The 22784-nt window shown below is 39.2% G+C and overlaps 7 protein-coding genes across 14 annotated transcripts; 5 read left to right on the top strand and 2 right to left on the bottom strand.

The window, feature by feature from the left end:
- Positions 1-23: 23 nt before the first annotated feature.
- On the top strand, positions 24-6893 carry LOC9328582 (probable ubiquitin-like-specific protease 2B). 2 transcript variants are annotated; one of them, XM_021012507.1, is made up of 16 exons: positions 24-318; positions 655-1088; positions 1179-1269; positions 1369-1403; positions 1544-1741; positions 1838-1895; positions 2720-2828; positions 3220-3276; positions 3438-3569; positions 3767-3967; positions 4049-4104; positions 4185-4278; positions 4542-4632; positions 5184-5303; positions 5616-6038; positions 6128-6893. In XM_021012507.1, exons 1-16 carry the CDS (start codon positions 180-182, stop codon positions 6677-6679), a joined length of 2790 nt encoding a protein of 929 aa, XP_020868166.1. In that variant the 5' UTR covers positions 24-179; the 3' UTR covers positions 6680-6893. The 2 variants fall into 2 exon arrangements, with proteins under 2 accessions (XP_020868166.1, XP_020868165.1); XM_021012506.1 differs by having other exon boundaries at positions 1838-1913.
- Positions 6894-7004: 111 nt separating this feature from the next.
- Positions 7005-10206, top strand: LOC9325831 (protein NETWORKED 2B). Its single transcript, XM_002892473.2, has 2 exons — positions 7005-7429; positions 7513-10206. The coding sequence occupies exons 1-2, from the start codon at positions 7336-7338 to the stop codon at positions 10200-10202; spliced, it is 2784 nt and encodes a 927-aa protein (XP_002892519.1). The 5' UTR covers positions 7005-7335; the 3' UTR covers positions 10203-10206.
- A 59-nt stretch (positions 10207-10265) lies between these two features.
- LOC9328581 lies at positions 10266-13799 on the bottom strand. Of its 3 annotated transcripts, XM_021012512.1 has the most exons (8): positions 13609-13799; positions 13430-13520; positions 13143-13332; positions 12901-12987; positions 12631-12684; positions 12316-12513; positions 11624-11768; positions 10266-11419 (listed from the first exon to the last, which is right to left on the bottom strand). In XM_021012512.1, exons 1-8 carry the CDS (start codon positions 13610-13612, stop codon positions 10404-10406), a joined length of 1785 nt encoding a protein of 594 aa, XP_020868171.1. In that variant the 5' UTR covers positions 13613-13799; the 3' UTR covers positions 10266-10403. The 3 variants fall into 3 exon arrangements, with proteins under 3 accessions (XP_020868171.1, XP_020868170.1, XP_020868169.1); XM_021012511.1 differs by having other exon boundaries at positions 12316-12684; positions 13605-13799; XM_021012510.1 differs by having other exon boundaries at positions 12316-12684.
- Positions 13800-13911: 112 nt separating this feature from the next.
- On the top strand, positions 13912-16251 carry LOC9328580 (double-stranded RNA-binding protein 1). 2 transcript variants are annotated; one of them, XM_021012530.1, is made up of 4 exons: positions 13949-14181; positions 14789-15051; positions 15429-15896; positions 15981-16251. In XM_021012530.1, the coding sequence occupies exons 1-4, from the start codon at positions 14157-14159 to the stop codon at positions 16062-16064; spliced, it is 840 nt and encodes a 279-aa protein (XP_020868189.1). In that variant the 5' UTR covers positions 13949-14156; the 3' UTR covers positions 16065-16251. The 2 variants fall into 2 exon arrangements, with proteins under 2 accessions (XP_020868188.1, XP_020868189.1); XM_021012529.1 differs by having other exon boundaries at positions 13912-14181; positions 15429-16251.
- Positions 16252-16330: 79 nt separating this feature from the next.
- On the top strand, positions 16331-17719 carry LOC9328579 (60S ribosomal protein L21-1). The gene is made up of 2 exons (XM_002892471.2): positions 16331-16741; positions 17332-17719. Exons 1-2 carry the CDS (start codon positions 16505-16507, stop codon positions 17587-17589), a joined length of 495 nt encoding a protein of 164 aa, XP_002892517.1. The 5' UTR covers positions 16331-16504; the 3' UTR covers positions 17590-17719.
- Positions 17720-17800: 81 nt separating this feature from the next.
- LOC9325830 (putative pentatricopeptide repeat-containing protein At1g09680) lies at positions 17801-20531 on the top strand. 4 transcript variants are annotated; one of them, XM_021012516.1, is made up of 2 exons: positions 17801-19891; positions 20251-20531. In XM_021012516.1, the coding sequence occupies exon 1, from the start codon at positions 17994-17996 to the stop codon at positions 19815-19817; it is 1824 nt and encodes a 607-aa protein (XP_020868175.1). In that variant the 5' UTR covers positions 17801-17993; the 3' UTR covers positions 19818-19891; positions 20251-20531. The 4 variants fall into 4 exon arrangements, with proteins under 4 accessions (XP_020868175.1, XP_020868174.1, XP_002892516.1 ...); XM_021012515.1 differs by having other exon boundaries at positions 19985-20531; XM_002892470.2 differs by having other exon boundaries at positions 19970-20531.
- Positions 20532-20657: 126 nt separating this feature from the next.
- LOC9328578 (vesicle-associated protein 1-4) lies at positions 20658-21858 on the bottom strand. The gene has a single exon (XM_021012537.1). The coding sequence runs from the start codon at positions 21818-21820 to the stop codon at positions 21248-21250; it is 573 nt and encodes a 190-aa protein (XP_020868196.1). The 5' UTR covers positions 21821-21858; the 3' UTR covers positions 20658-21247.
- Positions 21859-22784: the final 926 nt, after the last annotated feature.

The following is a 22784-nucleotide window of genomic DNA, read 5'->3' as shown; positions in this document are numbered from 1 at the left end:
AAGTACTAAAGTTACGTCCGCGCGTGAGTTTCAGACGCGCTGGCATTCGTTGTTGACTTATTTTGTTTTGACGTTCTCTCTCTCTCTTCTCTCTCACTCGACCCCTCGATTTCTGATCGCCGATCTCCGGCTTGGATTCTCCGTTTACCGGTGAGGCTTATCCTCAGATTTCCCTAGCGATGAAGAAAAACATGGAAGTCTTCGATTTCAAAGAAGAGGACGAGCTCCCTGAGCCTGCAGCTGGAAAGTTATTGGAAAAATTCACAAACCCTAGTCCTTGCAATTCTCCGGTTCTGCAACGCCAACGCATCCACAGCTGTAAGTTATTGCTCTTCTTCGTCTTTAAACTTCATATGGTGATATCTATTTCTCGCTTCAGTTTCAGTTCTGGAAAAATAATTTTGGGGTTGAGATTTTAAACGGAGAGAAGCTAAGCTAACCTGTAAATTCTTCTATCTATTTTAGTTTTCCGGACTCTAGTATATAGTTGAATGAACATTGCTTTGTTTTTGGAGTATGTAAGAAATAATGATACTAATGCTATTGGGATACTATAATTTCTGGGAGGCACTATAATGATTTGTACTATATTGTCCAGAAGCAAATAATTTGTATCACATATGAATGCTTATAGACATGGTTAATTGTTGCCAGTCTGCAATGAAAAAAGTGATCAGAAGGAAGAAATGGAAGGTCCAAGTTGTGCAGAGCCTGCTACTGCTGTAGAGTCAGACGATCATCAATGTGAAGATGCTCCGACTTTTGTAACAGAAGCTGAGGAGTCCAGAACGAGTCTCACATTTCGTTTGGAAACCAGTGACCATTTAAAAGAAACAGATGCCGATCACGTTAATCATGGATTGATGTTTGGTTTGAATACTGAAGACCTGGCAAAGGAAACAGATGAAGATCAAGATAACCATGGATTGATGTTTGGTTTGAATACCGGAGACCACATAGAAGAAACTGATGTAGATCATGGATTAGAAAGTTTCTCTTGCGAGCCAGGCAGAAGTAGTTTTTACGCTGAAACTTCGTCATATAGTCAACGCCAGCTAAACTCACCCTTTTCAGATTCTTCATCCAGTGTATGTTAATCTATCTTGTATTACTTATTTTATGTATGCTAAAGACTTTAAAAGTCTTACCTTGCATTTTTAACCTCTTCACATTTGCAGGAGGAGCAAATTGATATGATGTCAGCTATTGATGAAAGCTTGAGTGATCGATCTGCGTTAAGTCAAGATTCTGATTCAGAAGATGATGAAGGTACATGATACACCTTTTCTCTATATTTCCTTTTAAATATGCTTGGATGCCCTCCTATGTCTGACCGTGTATTGATTTCAATGTTATATGCGCTGAAAGATTGGGTGGCTGAACACTTCAGCGATGTAGAAAAGGTAATGAGTTTTCTAGTTTCTTAACCAATGGCTAAAAAAATGCTGCCAGAATTTGTTTGGCCTTTAAGGCCATCTCGTGTGGTTGCCAAAAGATAATAGTGATTCTTTTTTGCAAAAAGATAATGATTTCCACTTCACAGATTGACCTAAGCACCGCTGTTGTAATGACTTCGGAGTATGCTATACTTAAGGATATGCATTGTGCTGCATCTCTAGTAATCTTTTCATGCAATGGCATCAAAATAAAGAGTTTCCTCGCAAATAATGAAGAAGGGCCATTTTCTTGTGAATTTGGTGTTGAAGACATTGTTAGTATTCAATACAATTGGTACCAAAATGTGAGTTATTCATTATGTCGTACTTTTTTATATTGAAGGATACTTTACGGGCATATGGTCTATCACTTTTACAATTTTTGCTGGTCAATTTCGTAGGTTGGATTGATCATTCTCAGACTTCGAGTTCTACTGAAGGATGAAAAATGCCATGAAGGTATGCAACACATCACAGGTATCCTTGGCTTCTGTATATCTGCCGTTTAGGTTATCATAGAATGCTTCCTGTGACAAGCGGACTTGTTTGATTCCTACCATTACGATTTGTGGTTAGTCATCTTAGACACATGATACTATGGCTTTTTCATTCTCGGGTGCTATATATTCGGGATCCTACTGCCTAAAAGCTTGATAGCACAAAAATATGAGTAGGGGTCATTGAAGGTTTATTTACTATATCAAACATTCAAACTGTTGGAAAATGCTTTTTCATGTCACTAAAACTTTTTCTCCGAATCGTCTTATTTCTCATTGCATATAGTTTGGGTTGAGTTACTTTTTTTATTCCTGCTTATTCTTAATAAGTATGTAGACTTTAATATCAAATAGGGTTTGTCTGCTAAGAGGTTTACTGGTTAACTAATCTTACTATAGGAAAAAATAATACACATATGATACTACTAGTACATGCTTTTATTCGATTTTGGTCAAAGTTAGTAGAAAAACAGTAAATAGAAAGGATAATATAAAGTGAACTGATATCCCACTGAGATATATTTAATTCTTCTTTACATGCAATACTTTAAATCGATCTATATTAGCGATATCGCTTGTTTGCCGAAGATAGTGACTTTCTAATTGTCATGGTAGGAGCCGCTTCATGTATGTTCATGTTTAATGGTGGCTAAGAGTTATAAGAGAGAGATGTCTTATTTAATTTCATTTCTGCATAAACGAAGAGTCTGTCTTTTTAAGCATCTACTCTTTTCAACACAAGGGTTCCCTCTTCTAACTTATTATATTGCTTCATGTGGTTTCCAGACATTGAGGAGTTAAAGATTGCAGTAAAAGAACATAATTGGCCTGAGAAGCAACAAAAGATAAACTCCCTGCATGTGAAATACCCGGCTGTGTGGAATGCTGACCTCGAGTAAGCTTATATTATTATGAAGTGCTAATTAAAAATTACTTTTTTTTTTCCCCATTTTCATTTAGAAATTGTATTTGCATGCTCTGATAATGAATATTATTTGCTAGATATCTGATATCTGGGAAATTGTGAACTACACTATGAGTATGATTCATTTGGTTATAACCCTATGAGAATCTAAACTTGAAATTCGACTTGAAGCCTTTAAAGCTTAAAATAGACAAAGCATTAAGTGAAAAGCAATCTGCATATAAAAGGAAATACTTTTGACTTCTTGAGGGAAAACTGGACCAAATCTTAAGAAAACTGACACTGTTCATATTTAGTGTTGGTTACATTTTAGGCACTTTTGTGACTTTTTGTTCCAATTCGTCCTGTTTCTTTATTGTAGGGATGACGTGGATGTATCAGGGTATAACTTGAATCAACAGAAGCGTTATTTTCCAAGGTGAAACTGCTCTATGGGAGCTGTATTTTTGTGTATTAAGATTTTGTCTTCTGTTTTACTTCAGGAGTACATCTACCAAAGTACATCACTACTTGGTACTTTATGGCTCTTTAAGAGGTGGCATTTCATATTGAGTTGCTAGTTTTATGTTGTCTTTCCAGCTTTGATGAACCTTTTGAGGATGTTGTCTATCCGAAAGGAGACCCAGATGCTGTTTCCATTTGCAAAAGAGATGTTGAGCTCTTGCAGCCAGAGACATTTGTAAATGACACAATCATTGACTTCTATATTAAGTGAGTTCTTAAATTTAATTCTTCTAATGCAATGCATATACTCTGGCATGGGCTGCTGTGAACTATATTTGGGTTTGCTGTTTTGCTGTGAACTATTTCTCACAATTTTACTAATGCAGTGCTTGCAGTCATACTGTAAACTTAATGTGATGCGAACCGTATTTAACCTTTTTGGTGTATTTTTCTATTATTTACAGTTATTTAAAGAATCAGATTCAAACGGAGGAAAAACATAGATTCCATTTCTTTAACAGCTTTTTCTTCCGGAAACTTGCTGATCTCGACAAAGATCCATCAAGTATAGCTGATGGAAAGGCTGCTTTCCTACGTGTCCGTAAGTGGACAAGGAAGGTGGACATGTTTGGAAAGGACTACATTTTTGTGCCGGTGAACTTCAAGTACGAAAAACTATAAGGCACTTCTCTATATGTTATATTTATATGAGTTCAAAATCTGACATTGCTAAATTCTGATGACAGCCTTCACTGGAGTTTAATAGTCATATGTCACCCTGGTGAAGTGGCTAATCGTACAGGTAATGTCACATTTCACTTCATTTTCTTACTAAGTCATGATCATCCAATTTCTTATTATTTATGTTGTATCATTCTACAGATCTAGACTTGGATGACTCGAAAAAAGTACCGTGCATATTACATATGGATTCTATAAAAGGGAGCCATGCAGGGCTTAAAAATCTAGTCCAAAGGTATGTTAGCTCCCTTACAACCCTGTTTGGTTTCGTCTTCTAATCTCTGTCTCTTCTCATTTTGGTAGCATTGCATATCCGTCATCTATTTACGTTTGCCACCGAGATGATATTATATTTTCCTCATGCTCTCTTTATCTTATTTGCTGAAGAAAATGTTCTAGCTCCATATTCTGATCCTTTCAAATTAAGTGTGGAGCTAATATGTTCAAGTTTTAAGCTGGGTAGTGCAATTTTCTGATAACAACATTATTCTGATTTAGTTACTTGTGCGAGGAGTGGAAGGAGAGGCATAAAGAGACATCGGATGATATTTCTTCCAGATTCATGAATTTGCGGTTTGTCTCACTTGAGGTGCAATTTTTCGCTGTTGTGAAATCCCCTTTTTTTTGTTGTTGAAGGATTCCTTGGTTTATATGATTTCGTATGTTAAATTTTCAGTGGTAGAAAGTTAGCAAATTATATTCTTATCTAACCAATCTCTGTTACTCTTTTAGTTCCCTTTTAATGGAAAGATTGACTCGTGGTTATTTCTTGTTGATCTTTTAGGCAATTTACTACCACTACGAAACTAAAGTAGCTGCCCTCCATGAATTTACTACCACGATGACAGAAGCATTGTTGCAATATTTTCTATTAAAAGCAATCTACATTTGCATGTGTTTTACATTTTAAAAACGTGATCTGAACTCACTTCAAACGACTTAGTAACCTCTCACATTGATGGATTGCCTATGAATCTTGTAGCTAGCAATTGATGTTTGACCTTCCATTGCCTTTTATCATTTGTAGCCTTGTACCAATACTTTATTTTAACTTTAACAATTTTCCTGCTAAATGATAAATACTTTTTGCAGCTGTTAATAATTGTTTATGTGATGGCAAGTTTACTCTTTCTATTTCAGTTGCCACAGCAGGAAAACTCATTTGACTGTGGCCTCTTTCTGCTGCACTATCTAGAGTTATTTCTTGCTGAAGCTCCCCTTAATTTTAGTCCGTTCAAGATATACAATGCTTCCAACTTTGTAAGTCTCTATTCCAATTGTTACTTTTAATAAGATTTGCCAAACTGAATATTTTTCACCCGCAATCATTTCGCAGATGCTTGCTAGAATATTTGGATTTCTTGCTGTCGGTTGATTACTCCAGTTGTGTTTTCTGCTTTTTTTGCTTAGTATAGAAGTGGTCTCTTTGCAGACAATCAAAATTGAATCTTTTGCTTGCTTCCTGATTTCATGAGTTAGTTTGAAAGAAGTTGAAGTGCTTTACTAGCGGCTGGGTCTGTATTCTTTTCAGTCTCTTATTTGCTGATCATGCTTTTTCTCTGGTTTCCTCAGCTTTATCTGAACTGGTTTCCTCCTGCCGAGGCATCATTGAAGCGTACTCTAATTCAGAAGTTAATTTTTGAACTCCTTGAAAACCGGTCACGGGAAGTTAGTTATGAACAGAACCAGTCCTGCGAAAGTCCAGTTGCCGTCAATGACAATACGGGCATTGAGGTTCTCTCTGAGAGATGCAGCCCCATGATAGACTGTAACGGGAATATGACACAGACGCAAGACGATCAAGGAATCGAAATGACTTTGCTTGAAAGATCTTCCATGAGGAACATACAAGCTGCTAATGATTCGGGTATGGTACTAAGAGATTTATTCGATTCAGGAGCCAACAACACAAGATCATTACTTGTACAACTACAAGAACCATTCGAGGAACCATCTTCGTTTTATCATCTTAGTAACGACTCGTTGGCAAGAGAGGTACTAAAAGTTCCGCAAGCTAATGATAAAATCTCCTTATTTTTGACACGCCAATTTTAATTTTCTTATATATGCTCTGTTTTGGGCAGCAAGTGGACATGGAAACTGGTGAACAGTTTATGTGTTTGAACGCTGGAGAGGGCAACTTTCAATGCATCACTGAAACTGCCTCTCCGAGAGCATCTAATTCATTCTCTTCATGGAACCTTGGTATTCCCCTGGTGCAGAAGGAAGATGAGACTGATTTGTTATCTGAAACTTCGAAAAGCACTTCTAATGATTCAGAAGATATCGGTATCATAGAAGACAACCAGATAGAAAATGCTCATGAAGGAGAAATCAGCGAGAGTCCTCCAAGAGAGACCGTCTCTTTACTATCTGCTACCGTGGGTTCTAACACTGACCATAACACTGAGAATGAAGAGCTCGTTTCTACTCATGTTGAGCTTGTTGTTCCATCGAGTCAAGATGACGGAGATGTGGAGAAGCCAGTGGAGCATGATCCTGAAATTGGGGAGAAGACGAGTGAAGATGTTGGAGATGAGTGTGATCAGAAGGAGCCAATGGAGGAAGAAGAGGAGAAGCGAGCTGCAAAACGGCCAAGGCTGTCATCTTCCACTGGCGAAGCTGAGGAGAAATAGAGATTGGGTGGCTATCAACGAACACACCACGGGTTTTGTGTTGGGGTCTTGGATGGTTAGACTTAGAGGATTTATATCAAATCGACACCTTTAGGACGTGTTTATATTGTTGTAGGAGTTTTCTAAGAAGAAAAACGTCTTTCTTCGTTTTTTTGTAAAATTTCGATACGTTAACTTAGGGTTGATGAATATATTTAGCCATTTTGTGGTTTTATTTGAGGTTCTTCCGAGTAATTTTTACGTATATCTTGAAACCTATCAAAACTCGAATGTGAATATACCGTTTTTTGTTGAACATTTAAATCCAAATTAGTTTCATCCATGTGTTTTTTTTTCTTTTTCTTAAAGGACATTGGTGGATAGTGACGTATTCTACAACAACAATGCAATGTAACAATCGGCCATTATTTTGTCTGTTACAAACCAGTTAAACTGCCAAGTCTTATATAGTCATTTACAGTGAAACATTTTACAAATTTAAATAACAAAAGAAAACAATATGCCATCTTCTAAATTTAGGTGTTCTATAGTTAAAACCCACAAGGGAGAAACTTAAAAGTCATAAGAATCTTATAAAAAAAAAAGATTTAACATGGGAACAGAGAAGGAAAAAACAAAAGAAAAAGGAGGATGCAGATCATAAAGAAGAAACTCTGATGTTGCAGAGAGCAGCGAGCAATGCGTATTCATGGTGGTGGGCCAGCCACATACGCACAAAACAATCCAAATGGCTCGAACACAATCTCCAAGGTACGTACGTTCCTTCATGTTTTCACGTAACCGAGAGTATAAAGCCTTATTGAGTTGTTTCCGAAATTTTTCAACTTTCCTAGATATGGAGGAGAAGGTAAAGTACACACTTAAGATCATAGATGAAGATGGAGACACTTTTGCTAAAAGAGCAGAGATGTATTACCGTAAAAGGCCTGAGATTGTAAATTTCGTGGAAGAAGCGTTTCGATCATACCGTGCTTTAGCAGAACGCTATGATCATTTGTCCACAGAACTTCAAAGTGCCAATCATATGATCGCTACCGCTTTCCCTGAACATGTTCCATTTCCTCTTGTTGATGATGATGACGACGATGGTGATGATCCCAAGAAACCACCTAAGCATCTTCATCTCATTCCCACTGGAACCAACATACCACAAGTCCCTGAGGTTCCCAAGAAAGAGTTCAAGAGCCAATCTCTGATGGTGTTGTCGAAAAAGGGACCTGATGTTTTGAAAAGTTCGGTATCTTCTTCTGCATTGGTGAGTTCCGGATTGAGTAAAGAAGAGGCACTGGAGGAGATCGATAAGATTCACAAGGGTATCTTGGTGCTGCAGACTGAGAAGGAGTTTGTGAGGAGTTCTTATGAGCAATCTTATGAAAGGTATTGGAATTTAGAGAATGAAGTTGAAGAAATGCAGAAGAGAGTTTGCAGTTTACAAGATGAGTTTGGGGTTGGTGCAGAGATCGAAGATGCTGAAGCTAGGACGCTGGTGGCAAGCACTGCTCTAAGCTCCTGTAAAGAGACAATTGCTAAGCTTGAGGAGACGCAGAGGCTATTTTCAGAAGATGCAGAAATTGAGAAGGGAAGGATTGATACTGCAACAGAGAGGTTTGAAGCACTGAAGACCAAGTTTGAGATTAAAGTAGAAGAACAAGCAAAGAAAGCTTTTGATGGTCAAGAATCGAGTTATGAATCTGTGAAAGAATCGAGAGAGGTTGATTTGAATGAGAACTTGAGTAATATGGACTTTACACAGAAGATAGATGAACTTGTAGAGAGAGTGGTTTCTCTGGAAACAACAGCGTTGTCTCATACGGCATTGGTAAAGACATTAAGAACAGATACAGATGAGTTACATGAACATATCCGTGGTTTAGAAGAAGACAAGGCATGTCTTGTATCAGACTCCATAGACATGAAGAAAAGGATAACGGCCCTTGAAGATGAGCTAAGCAAAGTTAGAAACCTGTTCCAGAGAGTGGAAGACCAGAACAAGAATCTTCAGAAGCACTTGACTGAAGCTAATAGCACAGCTAAGGACTTATCAGGAAAGTTACAGGAAGTGAAAATGGATGAAGATGTCGAAGGTGATGGGATTAACCCGGAAGCTGTCCAGGAGGAGGATCCTAGTGAGGATTTGGATTCAATCTCAAACGGGGGAGAGATAAAGAGTGCAGAGGAAATTAAAGAGGCCATTGTAGTCAAACATAGTAGAGATCAAGAGTCGGTGCAGGAAGAGAAATCAGAGACAAGAGACTCTTGTGGTGGTTTATCAGAAACAGAAAGCACTTGCTTTGGCACAGAGGCGGAAGATGAGGAGAGGAGAAACTGGAGGCAGTTGTTACCCGCAGATGGAATGGAGGATAGAGAGAAGGTTCTATTGGATGAATACACATCAGTACTAAGGGACTATAGAGAAGTGAAGAGAAAGTTGAGTGAAGTTGAGAAGAAGAACCGTGATGGCTTCTTTGAGCTGGCATTGCAGTTGAGAGAGCTCAAGAATGCTGTTTCTTGCGAAGACGTGGAATTTCATTTGTTACGCCAGAAACCAGAAATGCCCGGCAAGGATTCTCCGCATCCAGTAGAAAGAAGCCGGTCTGAAAGTTTGAGCATTTATCCTAGCTCTAACTCTTCATTCTCCATGGAACCACATCAGCAAAGAGAAGACTTGAAGAGAGCATCTGAACAAGCAAAGGAAGACGGGGTTAAGGTGAAATTTGCAGACATTAATGACAGCCTAAGAAAGAAAATTCCAACTGTGGAAGAAAAAGTGCGTGGAGATATTGACGCGGTGCTGGAGGAGAATATCGAGTTCTGGTTAAGATTTAGTACATCTGTTCATCAGATACAGAAGTACCATACATCAGTTCAGGACCTGAAATCAGAGCTATCGAAAATTGAAAGCAAGCAACAAGGTAATGCTGGAAGCAGTAGTAACACTTCACTTGCATCAGAAGCAAAGCCTATATATAGACACCTTAGAGAGATTCGGACAGAGCTGCAGTTATGGCTAGAGAACAGTGCAGTTCTGAGAGACGAACTTGAGGGTAGATATGCAACACTTTGCAATATCAAAGATGAAGTTTCAAGGGTCACGTCTCAATCGGGTGGAACTAAAGTAAGCAGTACAGAGATAAGCGGTTACCAGGCTGCAAAGTTCCATGGTGAGATACTTAACATGAAACAGGAGAACAAAAAGGTGTTCAACGAACTTCAAGCAGGCCTTGATCGTGCAAAAACACTGAGAAATGAAGTAGAAAGAGTTGTATGCAAACTAGAAGAGAATCTTGGGATCTTGAATGTGACGGCTACAAGATCTCTGAGCAAGAACACCTCATCATCAAGTGGAAAGCCTAGGATTCCACTAAGGTCATTCTTGTTTGGTGTCAAGTTAAAGAAGTATAAACAACAACCGAAGCAAGCCTCAACAATCTTCTCTTGTGTCAGTCCATCTCCAGCTCTGCAAAAACAGTGTAGCTACATTGTCCCACCTGTGAAGGTCCCTGAATATGTCAAAAGAAGCTGAGGAAGTGATCTCCTTTAAAAGTCCTGAGATTCAAATCTAACTATATGTTGTAGAGTTTGAAGATTGTAAGTATATGAGATTCATATTAATTAGTACCGTGTACTCAAGGGCCTCCTTTACATCATATCTTTCTTTCAGTTCTCTAATAAAAATTACAAATGAAAGCTCCAAAATAAAGTATCAGACGATTATGTCAAAGAACTAAACACCCTGTCCGGTCCCGGCCACAGTTGCAACCTCAAGAGGTTTTCCGCATACACTACTCACTTTAAGTGCCGGACCAACCTTACTGTTTACTTCATCTTTGGCTTTAGATTGCGAACCAGCTCCTCTGATAGGTACTACAGTTTTATCAGATGGATTATCCACCAACTTATGGTTAGTAGCACAGTGAACTGCAGCCCGAACTACTGGAACTTTCCTAGGTAAGAGATTAGGGGACTGAGCCTGTGTAGCCTGCTTTCCCTGTCTAATCTCCGAGTTTATTGAGGTCATTTGATGTGGCTGGATTGCAGCCGATGAGCTTGCTTCATTACCCCGAGCTTGCCCTTTCTGTCCACCATCTGGTTTGCAAGTGACAGTCTCTGCAGTTGGCTTTGGTTGTAATACAGTAGCTGGGACAGAGGCTGCAAAAACTCTCTGATTGGAGACAATCCTCGATGGAGAAGCCAAGGGGGCAGAAGCAGAAAGCATTGTAGATCCTTCTGAACGAGGAGCCATGAGAGGAAGTTTGTTCGAGGATGATGAAGCCGTCACAGGTTTCAATTCTCCATTAGCTAGAGGCCGCATATTCGCAGGTCCAACCGCTTTAATGATACTAGAGGCCGCAACACTCGTTCCTGGTTCAACCTTTGGCATGGAGAGGCTACCTGAGGGCCGAGGCATGCAGGCTGTAGAAGCATTTTTTGCAGGTTTAGTCTTTGGCACTAGTGGAGCATCAGTTTTTCCAGGTTCGACCTTTGGTCTTGATGCAGCAGTCAATACATCACCCATGCATGCAGCTGCAGCTACTGAATTAGCTGTTACCATAAGATTCGATCTGGAAGTGGAGCTTGCTGTTGATTTCTTAACAACTCGAGATTTTGAAACCAGAAGTGATGTTCCTGCCCGAGGCAATGCTTGAACAATTGGTTTAAATTGTTGTTGACCTTGAGAAGAACTGCCCCCATTGGCTTCCGGTTCTGTGATGCTACAAGATGAAGTCGTTGGCATAACACCTGCATAAAATGCAGTCTAATTGATGTACCAAATAAATAAAAAGAATGACCCAAATATTATAACCACAAACCCCACCCCAGTTAAACAGGTAAGCTAATTTCTGGTTTAGACAATAACATAGCCAGTGGTAACCAAACCAAAACATCCTCTGTTATAAAATAAATACTAGAATTAGCAGGAAAGGATCTTCTGCTACTTAGTACCTATTGCAAGCTTTTTTGAAGGGGGCCGATTTCCCAGAGCTAAAGATATTGCATGGTTAACAGCTATCTGCGCTTCAGTTGGTTGTAGGCCAGATTGGCTAACAGAGGTCAAAGTATCACACCTTTTTCTTATAAGCGCCCACCTCTACAAACAAAATAGTCAGTTGTTACCACCAATAAGGGAAAAAAGAATAGACAAATGCTAAACGTCACATGCTCATCCAAGTAGCGAAAGAATTGTTATCTTTTATACAAGCATCAGAAATTATCTGATGGAAAATATCTACGTAAAAATGTAAAGATGGATAAATATATCATAAAACATTGTCTTATTAGCTACCTTCTATGATTTCCAAGAGACTATTAATCATATCATCCAAAGAATCTGTTGCCGGGATTCGAACCCGGAAAAATGGGGGGGAACCCCACGTCCATACCAGACTAGATGACAACAGATATATTTCTAGAGAAATTACCAGTGGTATTTCGTCTGTAAAGAGCCACCACAAAAAACTAAAACAGGGGAGGCAATATCCACCATTCATCAGCAACAGAATATAGATAATGATGCATAAACAGGATGTAATACAAAAAACAAGACTATAAGGGTAGGGCCCCTACACTACAAAATGATTTCTTCAAGGAAACTAATGAAAAAGGAGCAGTCAATATTGACTAAGAGAAATCACAACCTGCGAGAGTTGGGAGGCGGTTCTCTTTCCTCTAAAGTCTCCCTTAACGATATGAGCCCAGTTCCCTTCACCACATCGCTTAACAGCGGCGAACAGCTCCTCATCCTCCTGAGCAGACCATTTTTTCCTTTTCTTCCGAAAAGCCATGCTACTACCAGCTGAACCATTTCCATTCATCCCCTCGGTAGATGTAACTTTCTGAAGACAGACAGGAAAGGTGATATTCATCCCTCTTGACGACCAATGAGACTCTGATGGTTCCTGAGAACCCTCAGGCAGAACATAAGGTATGTTTATAGTCAAGGGAGCCTCAACTGTTGAATTGTCGAGTATATCGGACTCATTTGGAACATATGAAGCAGCCATCACCTGGGATTAAAAGAGAAACGAAAACTTAGAATGAATTTATATGCAGAAGTAACCAACACCCTAATCATAAAGGAAAGAGCAAGGTGGTATCCCAACTGCAAACTGACATCCTGAAAAGAGTCCAGAGACTTCAGATTGAGAACACAGAAAATCCCAGAAAAATACATAAACCCAAGGAAACTATCTAAGGAATGAAATATTAGTTTTCCTTCTTACTTTGACATGCGCAATAGCCTCCACTGATGCTTCATGGCTGACTGCAGGGGAAGCTTCCAATTCGCACTCCATGTCACTATCATCATCCTGCACACGCAGCATTCGTTTAAAAAAATTGTAAACTAGATCAACGATGCAGACAGCAATTCCTTCTTGTACTCATCGATCCCTAATGCTACCAAGAAGTTTAAGTTTTTTTTGCAATTCATCAAAACTGTATAGAAGAGAGACCAAAAAAGTACCAGGGGTTGAGCATCATCTTCCACAGGGAGGAGAGGATGCCGATAAGAAAGATGGCGCCATAGCGACTGGTACTCTCTAGCATTGGTAATTCCGGTAGTAGTCTTCTTCACCAACTCATTCCAGTCCATCTTGATTTCTGAATAATAAGCCATCTCCTGTAGCATTTTCAGTATCGTCTTCATATCATATCTGCATCAAAATATCAAAATCCCCACACTGACTTACGTTTTCGGAAAGAGAAAAATAAGTCAAATTTACGAATTAAAAAAAAGGAGATATTTTTTACCTCTGCAAAAGAGTGGCGATGTCGCCTTCAGTAATGATTCTCTTCCTGCTATTGCTACTAGTATCATCAACCATCTTCGTCGTATTCAATTCTGCAGACAAGTTTCGGCTTAGAACAGGACAAAGGAATCAAATTTCACCAAAAAACTGGGAGTTATAAATGAAACGACAGAGACTTACGCATGAGGATGCCCAAGAAAGGAAGCCGCCGATAAAGACAGACGATCGGAGAAGAAGATGACTCACGACTGTTGAAACGCGTGGAGAGTACGCGCGTGGCAATGGTGTTTCGGAAGAGAGAACAAAAAAAAAAGGGAACGAAAAGGAAAGAGGTAATTTCGACTCTTATTTATTCTACAGTTATCAGGAGCGATATATATGGGCTCAAATATTTTTTACATGGGCTCAAATATTTTTTTACATGGGCTCATGAATCAATTGTGGATATAATTTATATAGGTTTGTAATTAAAAACATGATTAGTACATGTAACAAATCAATTAAGAACCACCTTTATTTGTCCTTGAGAGAAAAAAAAAAAAAAATCAGTAAAGAGGAGGAGGAACGCGAGGGGAGAGAGAGGGTTTTTGGTGAAGCGCTTAGCTTAAATCATATCTCTCGGCTTCTTCGCAGCAGTGTCGAGAACAAGTTTCTTTCTTTCTGGCTCTTCTCATCGCCGTGCCCTACTAACTATTCTTCGTCTCTTCAGCTACATTCTGCTCGTGAAAATGACCGCCAATGATGCTTCCTCTGGTGAATTACCCCTTCTTCTTCTTCTTCAGCATTATGTTTAATTCAACATTGATGGGTTTTTTCTTTCCGGGTTTCAAAATTGAAACCAGATCATGCTTTTTCCCTTTTTTTTTTGTCTTCTTGCTCAGCTCTTTCTTCCTGGAAATTGGATTGTAGTGTTTTGATTACTTAGAACTTACAAGTGTATCTGTCCCTTGTGGGTTTAAGCGTAGATCTCTCTGGCAAAAGCTTTCAATATTTTCCATAAAGTTCGGAATGTTTGGTTTCGTTTTCACCTCTCACTTGGCTCTTCTTCGGGATGTGTGATATGTCATATATGAGAGCATCAATTGGGATGTTTACTCTTTTGAGATGATGATTTATTGACTCAATTTGTTAGGAACATAGAAGCTTGGTTTAAATTGTCACTCCCCTTTTGGATAAGTATAGTTTCTTTGAGAAAGTTGTCAGCTTTATGCTTGCCTTTACATTTGCTATTCAGGACTCTTTCACTGCTGTTCCCTCTTGTCGTTTTGAGCTTTATTTGTAATTTGTTGCTGCAATGGGTAGCATCATCACTGTTTCTGTTTTATCTTTTGTCTCATTTTGAAGCGTTTTTCCTGTTCAGGTGTTTCCAATTGCTATGTTTTCAAAAGTCGGTTGCAGGAGTATGCTCAGAAGTACAAGCTCCAAACGCCTGTTTATGAGACTGTCAAAGAGGGCCCTTCACACAAATCTTTCTTTCAATCAACAGTGATACTGAATGGTGTCAGATATAATTCTTTGCCTGGATTCTTCAATCGTAAGGCTGCAGAGCAATCGGCTGCTGAGGTTGCTCTTCAGGAATTAGCAAAATCCAGTGAGCTAAGCCAATGTGTTTCACAACCTGTTGTAAGCACCTCATCTTTCTTCTGTCGTGATTATTGTTAAGTTCATTGCAAAACTATTGCAACTAGCCTGCCTAGGGGTTGAGCAGCAAATTGTAGCTTTGCCATCTCAGCAGCAGACCTTTTGCTTAGTTTGAAAGTTAAAGGTTTAAAAGGGAGATGTGAGAATCTGTTACCGAGCATTCTGTATCTATCAAGGGTCTTGGTTTGGGTATACATTAATCAAGTATCTTCTGTGGTGTAGTTCTGTGGTGAATTGAACCTAGGAGGAGTTTTATCTTATCAGATTTATGTGCATAACCAACTTCTAGAGGGAAGATTCTTGGGCTATTTCTGTGTCATATGTGCTTGTGGCTAACTTTGAATGGCTTATTAATGCAGCATGAAACGGGGTTATGCAAGAACCTTCTTCAAGAGTACGCTCAAAAGATGAATTACGCGATTCCATTGTATCAGTGCCAAAGGATAGAAACTCTTGGGAGAGCTACACAATTCACATGTACTGTAGAGATTGGAGGCATAAAGTACACAGGAGCTGCAACAAGAACTAAAAAAGATGCTGAGATAAGCGCTGGGAGAACTGCTCTTTTAGCGATCCAGTCAGAATCTAAAAACAACCTTGCCAACTACAACACTCAGCTTACTGTACTTCCTTGTGAGAAGAAGACATTACTGGCACCGATCCCACTTAAAGAAACCATCAAGACTCCAAAAGCCAGGAAGGCTCAGTTCAAGAGGAAAGCTCGGAAAGTAAAACGCAAAGTAGCTATGAATCCTGAAGATGTTATTATCCCTCCTCAACCTACCGAGCATTGTCAAAACGATCAGTCTGAGAAAATTGAGACAACGATAAATCTGGAACCTTCTACATGCATGAACGGGTTAAAGGAGGCAGCATTTGGGAGTGTGGAGACAGAGAAAATTGAGACAAAGCTAAATCTGGAACCTTCTTCATGCATGAACGGGTTAAAGGAGGCAGCATTTGGGAGTGTGGAGACAGAAGCAAACCATGCATAACAGTGTCAAGATGGAGTCTTGAGAGTTTGTCATAGTAACTATTTGGTTATGTAACCATTTTGTGATTCCTATCTAGTCTAGTGTTCACAGATTGAAGAGAAGTAATATTTGAGCGGCAAATCGAAACTAATATGATTGATATAAACTATTTGGTCGATTGAGTTATGAGGTTGCTTTGTTGTTGTTATAGAACAGAAGTTCATCTCTACATAAATTAGTAAATTTACTCTCTCACTTGCCGTCAAAAAAAAATAAAACACAATTACACTCACTCTTCATTATTGGTGGGCCGGTTCTAAAAAATAGAAGCCCAACTTTCTGACCCAACAGGTCCGTTTACGAAACCCTAATCTCTCAAAACAGAGATATAAATACACTCTGCCTTCCTCATTTCATTTCTTCGGCGATCTAGGGTTTTAGTTGTCGCACGAGGAGAAAAAATGCCGGCGGGTCATGGAGTTCGGGCGAGAACGAGGGATCTGTTCGCGAGGCCGTTCAGGAAGAAGGGTTATATTCCACTATCGACGTACCTGAGAACCTTCAAGGTCGGCGACTACGTCGATGTGAAGGTGAATGGTGCGATCCACAAGGGTATGCCTCACAAGTTCTACCATGGTCGTACTGGTCGTATCTGGAACGTCACCAAGCGTGCCGTCGGTGTTGAAGTCAACAAACAGGTCTGAATGATGAACTCTCACTTCCCTCAAAACTTTTTTTCATATAGAATTAGGATTTGAGCTTCTTGTTTTGCTATTTGGATTGTTGATTGATTTATGTTGAAATGTGTGATTGAGTATTGGTTTGTAGAATGTAAATATCATCCTATGCTAAAATTGAGCTCAGATTTTGAGTTTTATTTTCTCAAAGATCTTACCTTCTATTATGCAGTAGCGTTTGCTTGATCCAGTTTCAGATTCGAAGTTTGATTGCTTAGATTTAGTATAGTCTTTAGCCTTAGCATGCATTGTGTTGCATCAATTTGACCCTTTTTTGCATCACAGTTCCGGCTCAGTCTCTAGTTTACATCTCCATTGATGCAATACTTCGACTCCTGTTCATTGTACTGCTAGTTTGTTTGGTTTCATGACTATCACATTGCTGTAGTTTGGCTTCAATTGACCACAAACATTCGTATACTAAACTTGTTTCCATAAGTCTCTAGAGATGTTATTGTGTAATGTGGATTATCCTGTGACAATAACACTTGCCTTTTTGCTAGTACCTATCTTGGGTATAATGACTGACATATGATGGTGGGGTGTTTCAGATTGGCAACAGGATCATAAGGAAGAGGATCCATGTGCGTGTGGAGCATGTGCAGCAATCAAGATGTGCTGAGGAGTTCAAGCTGAGGAAGAAGAAGAACGATGAGCTCAAGGCTGCAGCCAAAGCCACAGGCGAGACCATCAGCACCAAGAGACAGCCTAAAGGACCCAAACCAGGATTCATGGTCGAAGGAATGACCTTGGAGACTGTCACTCCAATCCCTTACGATGTTGTCAACGATCTCAAGGGAGGCTATTAGTTCTATCTTCCAGTTGTTTCTTCCGTATTTGAGTTTATCTTCATGTGTCTTACCTACAATTTCTGTAGAATCTCCAGATATTCTATGAAGCAAAACTTTTTTTTATCGTTTATAACTATCAATATCCTTATCTCCTTGCTTTACTAACATATAGTATCTTTAATTTAGTGATAATCAAATTGTCTTCTCTTATGAAAAGTTGACATTTTCCTTTCCAATTGCATCTTATCACAACATTCTTCCTCGATTAGCTTCACATGATAAATACATTGAACCGAAAAACTAGACGCTAACCGTTGCGAACCGGCCTCGCAGAAGTCCGGTTACTTAATAACCCGACTTTTTCATTCAAAAGTCACTCGAAATAGCCGGCGCCGGCGAAATTGAGAGTCAAAGAGTCAGATATGTTCAGAATCGAAATTCTAAGAAGCACACTCTCTCGATCTCACCCACAGAGATTTTCTCGTGTATCGTCGTCCCTCTTATCGACATGGTACTCTCCAGAATCTATCTCAGCAGACGACAACAATGACCCAGTTCTTGTCAAACTCTCGGTTGCCATCAGAGATTCTTACAAGGATCCGCCATTGGAATTCTCTTCGTTCGCTGCCTGCTCTTCTATCAGAAACGTCCTGCCTTCGCTCAGCGTTCGCCATGTTGTTGATCTCATCAACCGTAACCCTCTCTCCCTCCCACACCGTTCTATCTTCGCTTTCTTCAAATTCATCTCATCTCAGCCTGAATTTCGTTTTACCGTTGAGACTTACTTCGTCATGGCTCGTTTTCTTGCTATTCACGAAATGTTCGTGGAAGCACAGTCACTTATCGAGCTCGTCGTCTCTCGTAAAGGCAAAAACTCGGCTTCTTCAGTTTTCATCTCTTTGGTAGAAATGAGAGGAACACCTATGTGTGATTTCCTTGTTGATGCTTTGATGATTACGTACATGGATCTAGGATTCATACCCGATGTTATTCAATGTTTTAGGCTATCTCGGAAGCATAATTTCGTTGTTCCAATTCGTGGCTGTGGCAATTTGCTTGATCGGATGATGAAGCTGAATCCAACTGGGACTGTTTGGGGATTTTATATGGAGATTTTGGATGCTGGGTTTCCCTTGAATGTGTACGTTTTCAATATTTTGATGAACAAATTTTGTAAAGAAGGCAATATATGTGATGCCCAGAAGGTGTTCGACGAAATTACTAAAAGGAGTTTGCGGCCTACAGTGGTTAGTTTCAACACTTTGATAAATGGGTATTGTAAAGTGGGAAACTTGGATGTAGGGTTCAGGCTTAAACATCATATGGAGAAAAGCAGAACACGTCCAGATGTTTTCACCTATAGTGCCTTGATTAATGCACTGTGTAAGGAGAACAAAATGGACGGAGCACATCGCCTGTTTTATGAGATGTGTGAGAGAGGGTTGATCCCAAATGATGTTATTTTCACTACTTTGATTCATGGTCATAGTAGGAATGGACAGATTGACTTAATGAAAGAAAGTTATCAGAAGATGTTAAGTAAGGGTCTTCAGCCTGATATTGTTTTATATAATACTTTAGTAAATGGCTTTTGCAAGAACGGGGATTTGGTGGCCGCAAGGAATATAGTTGATGGGATGATCCGTAGAGGTCTGAGGCCTGACAAAGTTACATATACGACTCTTATAGATGGATTTTGTAGAGGAGGAGATGTAGACACAGCTTTGGAGATAAGGAAGGAAATGGATCAGAATGGGATAGAACTTGATAGGGTGGGTTTCTCAGCTCTTATTTGTGGAATGTGCAAAGAAGGAAGAGTCATTGATGCTGAAAGAGCTTTGAGAGAGATGCTGCGAGCTGGTATGAAGCCGGATGATGTAACCTATACAATGATGATGGATGCATTCTGTAAGAAAGGTGATGCTCAAACCGGTTTCAAATTGCTTAAGGAAATGCAGAGTGATGGGCATATTCCTAACGTTGTGACGTATAATGTTCTACTGAATGGACTATGCAAATTGGGACAAATGAAGAATGCTGACATGTTGCTAGATGCCATGCTTAATGTAGGGGTTGTTCCGGATGACATCACATACAACACCCTATTGGAAGGTCACCATAGACATGCAAATGCATCGAAGCATTATAAACAAAAACCTGAGATAGGGATTGTAGCTGACTTGGCTTCTTACAAATCACTAGTCAATGAGCTCTATAGAGCTTCAAAAGATCACCGGAACAGATAACATCCGACTGTTTGTGTCTGGATATACGGCCTAAATTTTTTAATTAATCACCAGAGGTCGTTTCCTTACCATTGGTAATATACGGAGATAACTGTCACACTATTCTTTCCTTGATTCTTTTTTTTTCAATGTTTGTTCACATTGCCGAGTAGAATTTATGGGTGCAGGCGATTGCCAATTAGAAGCAATCACATCCTAAGTTGTTCGGTCAGCTAGAGAATCATGATAACTGATCTTTAAGGTTGCTGTTGTTTGATTGATCATTGCAAACACCTGATATGCTTCGGAGTTGAATAGTGATAGACAATGCTGGTAGTTTTGGTAAAGATATATACTGTGTTACTATTTGAGTTTCTGCTTCTATTTCTTGGCTAACAATAACTGAACCTCCCTATATTTGACATTGATTCGGTATATGACATTTTTCCTCTAGGCTCTAAAGGAAAGCTTGCATGTGGCTGTCAACTACTACTCTGATGATTGAGAAACTATAATGCTTCCAGTTTATCTGTTGCGAAACACGACTTTGCGAGCCATTATGACCACTTAAGGTGAGGCCACAATGACTCCGCTCACCATTTGATCTATGTATATGCCTTTTAAATGTTCCATATCGCATATAGACTTGTAAAAACGTTGGTTGTTATGTTAGTTACTATGTATAACAATGTATCACTCTTGGTCAATAAAATTGTTGAGTATGAGTTCTTCTTTGTGACTGGAGCTGAAAATGAAAACGAGCTCTTCTTATATTCTTTTAGATGCTGCTTTGTTTCGTCTGAGGTGTCTGTCAACATAGCAAGTGATTATGTATGGAAAAGGAAAATGAAAAACATCTGTGGAATGAAATTAGTAAATATAATATGCGGATGAAATTGTTAGGATGGTGTGCTTGGAAGTTGGAATGGACCCTAAAGTCATCGTGTAAGCTAGTGGTATGTTGAAATGAAATATATAGTAAACCAATAACAACAAAAATGGAAATGAGATATAAACAAAACTATTGAGGAAATGTTTCTTGTGTTGGATTTGGTCATCTTGGCTACATTTACGATTTTATTCTGTTTATGTAACTGTGAGAGGATTGATCTCCCATTTCCTCAACGGCCACGACGACGACTCTTTTTAACCTCTTCAACGATTTCCTTTATGAAATCCGCCTCGGAGCTGCAAATTAAAGCATTTTAGTTTCACAGAAGGAAATGTTATTACAAATGTTTTACTCTTTGTAACCTGATCCTACCAAAATTGAATCAGTGAAGAAATCGTATTTTATCTTATTTTGTTAACGACTACAAAATAAATAAGCTGAAGTTATCATTTCCATCTCTTACATCTTTAGCCACTTACATAGTTACATACAGTACACGATGGACCCATTTGTTTGTTCTCTTAACAACAACCAGTTTTAGATTAAATAAGCTGAACTTTTATGGCTGGTGTTTACTCTTTAGTTCAACTTCACACTGGGCCCAAAAGGGAAACCAACAACTGAAAAATCGCAATATTAGATTAGAGACGATCACTTGATCAGTAAGGTACCTTTTGTCGCCTAACGTTAAGCCCACCTTGTCAGAAACAGACTCTAGAGCTTCCTTCCATCTCTTGATCTGTTCACCACTGGAAGTCTTAGCCAACCTCCAGAAGTTGCGACCAAACTCAGCCTCTTGGTATCTCACAGACTCTGCCTTCACTTTGAAGAAGATGGGAACCACTCGTAGCTTGCGTTGATCGGCTCTTTTCTTGATCCTTGCAAGCTCGTCCAGGCACCAGCTTGACTCTGCGTACCTTTTTGAAAATATAGCGAGGGCCATCCTCGATTGCTTGATCCTTGCAAAGAGATGTTTAAGGTCTTTCCCCTTTTGTTCGTCTTTGTCTATGAAGAAGTTGATCCCATGCCTTTTAAAGGCCTCAACGAGGTGGCTCACGAAGCTGCAGCGTAGCTCCTCTCCCCGGAAATTGATGAACACTTGGATCTTCCTATTACTACTACTCCTTTTCATGTTGTTTATATTAGTTGTGAGCGTGAGCAATGAAATTAAAAGAATACTATAAGTTTTGTAATGTAATGGAATAATGGTAATTAAGATGCATGCTTAGCAAGAGCTTTATAATATTGGGAGGGTATAGGCGCGGTTACATTATGTTGAGTTTTTTTTTTTTTTTTTTTGGTTGATAAATTTACATGTTGACGTCCAATGTTAGTGTTAGGTTTATCGATATACGGGAAGGCGTCGTTAGGAACTTTGTCATTAACTCTCTTGGGTTATCATGCGTAGATGCATGTTATCACAATTTGATTATGTGGAAAATTGGACAGAAGAGGAAGAAAAGTCACAACCCCAAACAGTTAGTACAAGATCGTAGAAACAGCGTATTTGGCTCAGGCTCACGTGCGCGGAGAGAGAAAACAGCAGCAGACCTCACTTTTTGTTTTTTCTTGTCTCTGGATCCTCACTTCTTGTTGTCACCGCCACCTACTACCCACATTTCTCCCCATTGTCACTTCTCCCAGTTTTTTTTTTTTTTTTTGTTTTTTTATTGGGGTTTTAAGTCTTTTTCTATCTTATTTACATATTTCTTGGGATGTTTCAAATTCTCTAGGTCATGTAGAGTTGTTTTAGCCCTTAGGGCTACATGTTGTTCCGTACTGCTGAGTGCTGACCAAGGAGAAGTTTCATGGTTGCTGCTAACTAATTTAAAGTATACATGTTGTAGTACAACTACCAAAGAAAGCATAGAAAGTAGGGAACCCTAGGATAAAGAATTAAAAAGGGAACCAAAGATTTATGTTTTTTCTTCCTTCGTTCTCATTGGCAAAAAACGGCAGAATCTTCATTAAGTTGCGTTCTATACTTTCCATTTCTTTTAGTAGCCAACTTCCAACTGCACCATTTAACCCAACCGTTTTCATTTTGGAGGCGGTCTCGTCGTCTCTATGTATATGCATATATGTGTGTAAACTGC

This window comes from Arabidopsis lyrata (genome assembly GCF_000004255.2).
Source record: "Arabidopsis lyrata subsp. lyrata unplaced genomic scaffold ARALYscaffold_1, whole genome shotgun sequence".
NCBI lineage: Eukaryota > Viridiplantae > Streptophyta > Magnoliopsida > Brassicales > Brassicaceae > Arabidopsis > Arabidopsis lyrata.
Note: the sequence above shows the minus strand (reverse complement) of the source record. Positions and strands in the feature narration are given on the sequence as shown.

Excerpts from the sequence above, each read along its gene's own strand:
- LOC9325830 (XM_021012516.1), top strand. The coding sequence starts at position 17,994 with ATGTTCAGAATCGAAATTCTAAGAAGCACACTCTCTCGATCTCACCCA.
- LOC9328580 (XM_021012529.1), top strand. The coding sequence starts at position 14,157 with ATGACCGCCAATGATGCTTCCTCTG. Across the intron at positions 14,182-14,788 it reads CGCCAATGATGCTTCCTCTG|GTGTTTCCAATTGCTATGTT; the intron begins GTGAATTACCCC and ends TTTCCTGTTCAG. Across the intron at positions 15,052-15,428 it reads AATGTGTTTCACAACCTGTT|CATGAAACGGGGTTATGCAA; the intron begins GTAAGCACCTCA and ends TTATTAATGCAG.
- LOC9328582 (XM_021012506.1), top strand. The coding sequence starts at position 180 with ATGAAGAAAAACATGGAAGTCTTCGATTTCAAAGAAGAGGACGAGCTC. Across the intron at positions 319-654 it reads ACGCCAACGCATCCACAGCT|TCTGCAATGAAAAAAGTGAT; the intron begins GTAAGTTATTGC and ends AATTGTTGCCAG. Across the intron at positions 4,279-4,541 it reads CTTAAAAATCTAGTCCAAAG|TTACTTGTGCGAGGAGTGGA; the intron begins GTATGTTAGCTC and ends ATTCTGATTTAG.
- LOC9328579 (XM_002892471.2), top strand. The coding sequence starts at position 16,505 with ATGCCGGCGGGTCATGGAGTTCGGGCGAGAACGAGGGATCTGTTCGCG. Across the intron at positions 16,742-17,331 it reads GTGTTGAAGTCAACAAACAG|ATTGGCAACAGGATCATAAG; the intron begins GTCTGAATGATG and ends GGGGTGTTTCAG.
- LOC9328578 (XM_021012537.1), bottom strand. The coding sequence starts at position 21,820 with ATGAAAAGGAGTAGTAGTAATAGGAAGATCCAAGTGTTCATCAATTTC.
- LOC9325831 (XM_002892473.2), top strand. The coding sequence starts at position 7,336 with ATGTTGCAGAGAGCAGCGAGCAATGCGTATTCATGGTGGTGGGCCAGC. Across the intron at positions 7,430-7,512 it reads GCTCGAACACAATCTCCAAG|ATATGGAGGAGAAGGTAAAG; the intron begins GTACGTACGTTC and ends CAACTTTCCTAG.
- LOC9328581 (XM_021012510.1), bottom strand. Across the intron at positions 12,988-13,142 it reads AAGATGATGCTCAACCCCTG|GATGATGATAGTGACATGGA; the intron begins GTACTTTTTTGG and ends CTGCGTGTGCAG. Across the intron at positions 11,769-12,315 it reads CCGCCTCCCAACTCTCGCAG|AGGTGGGCGCTTATAAGAAA; the intron begins GTTGTGATTTCT and ends TTTTGTTTGTAG.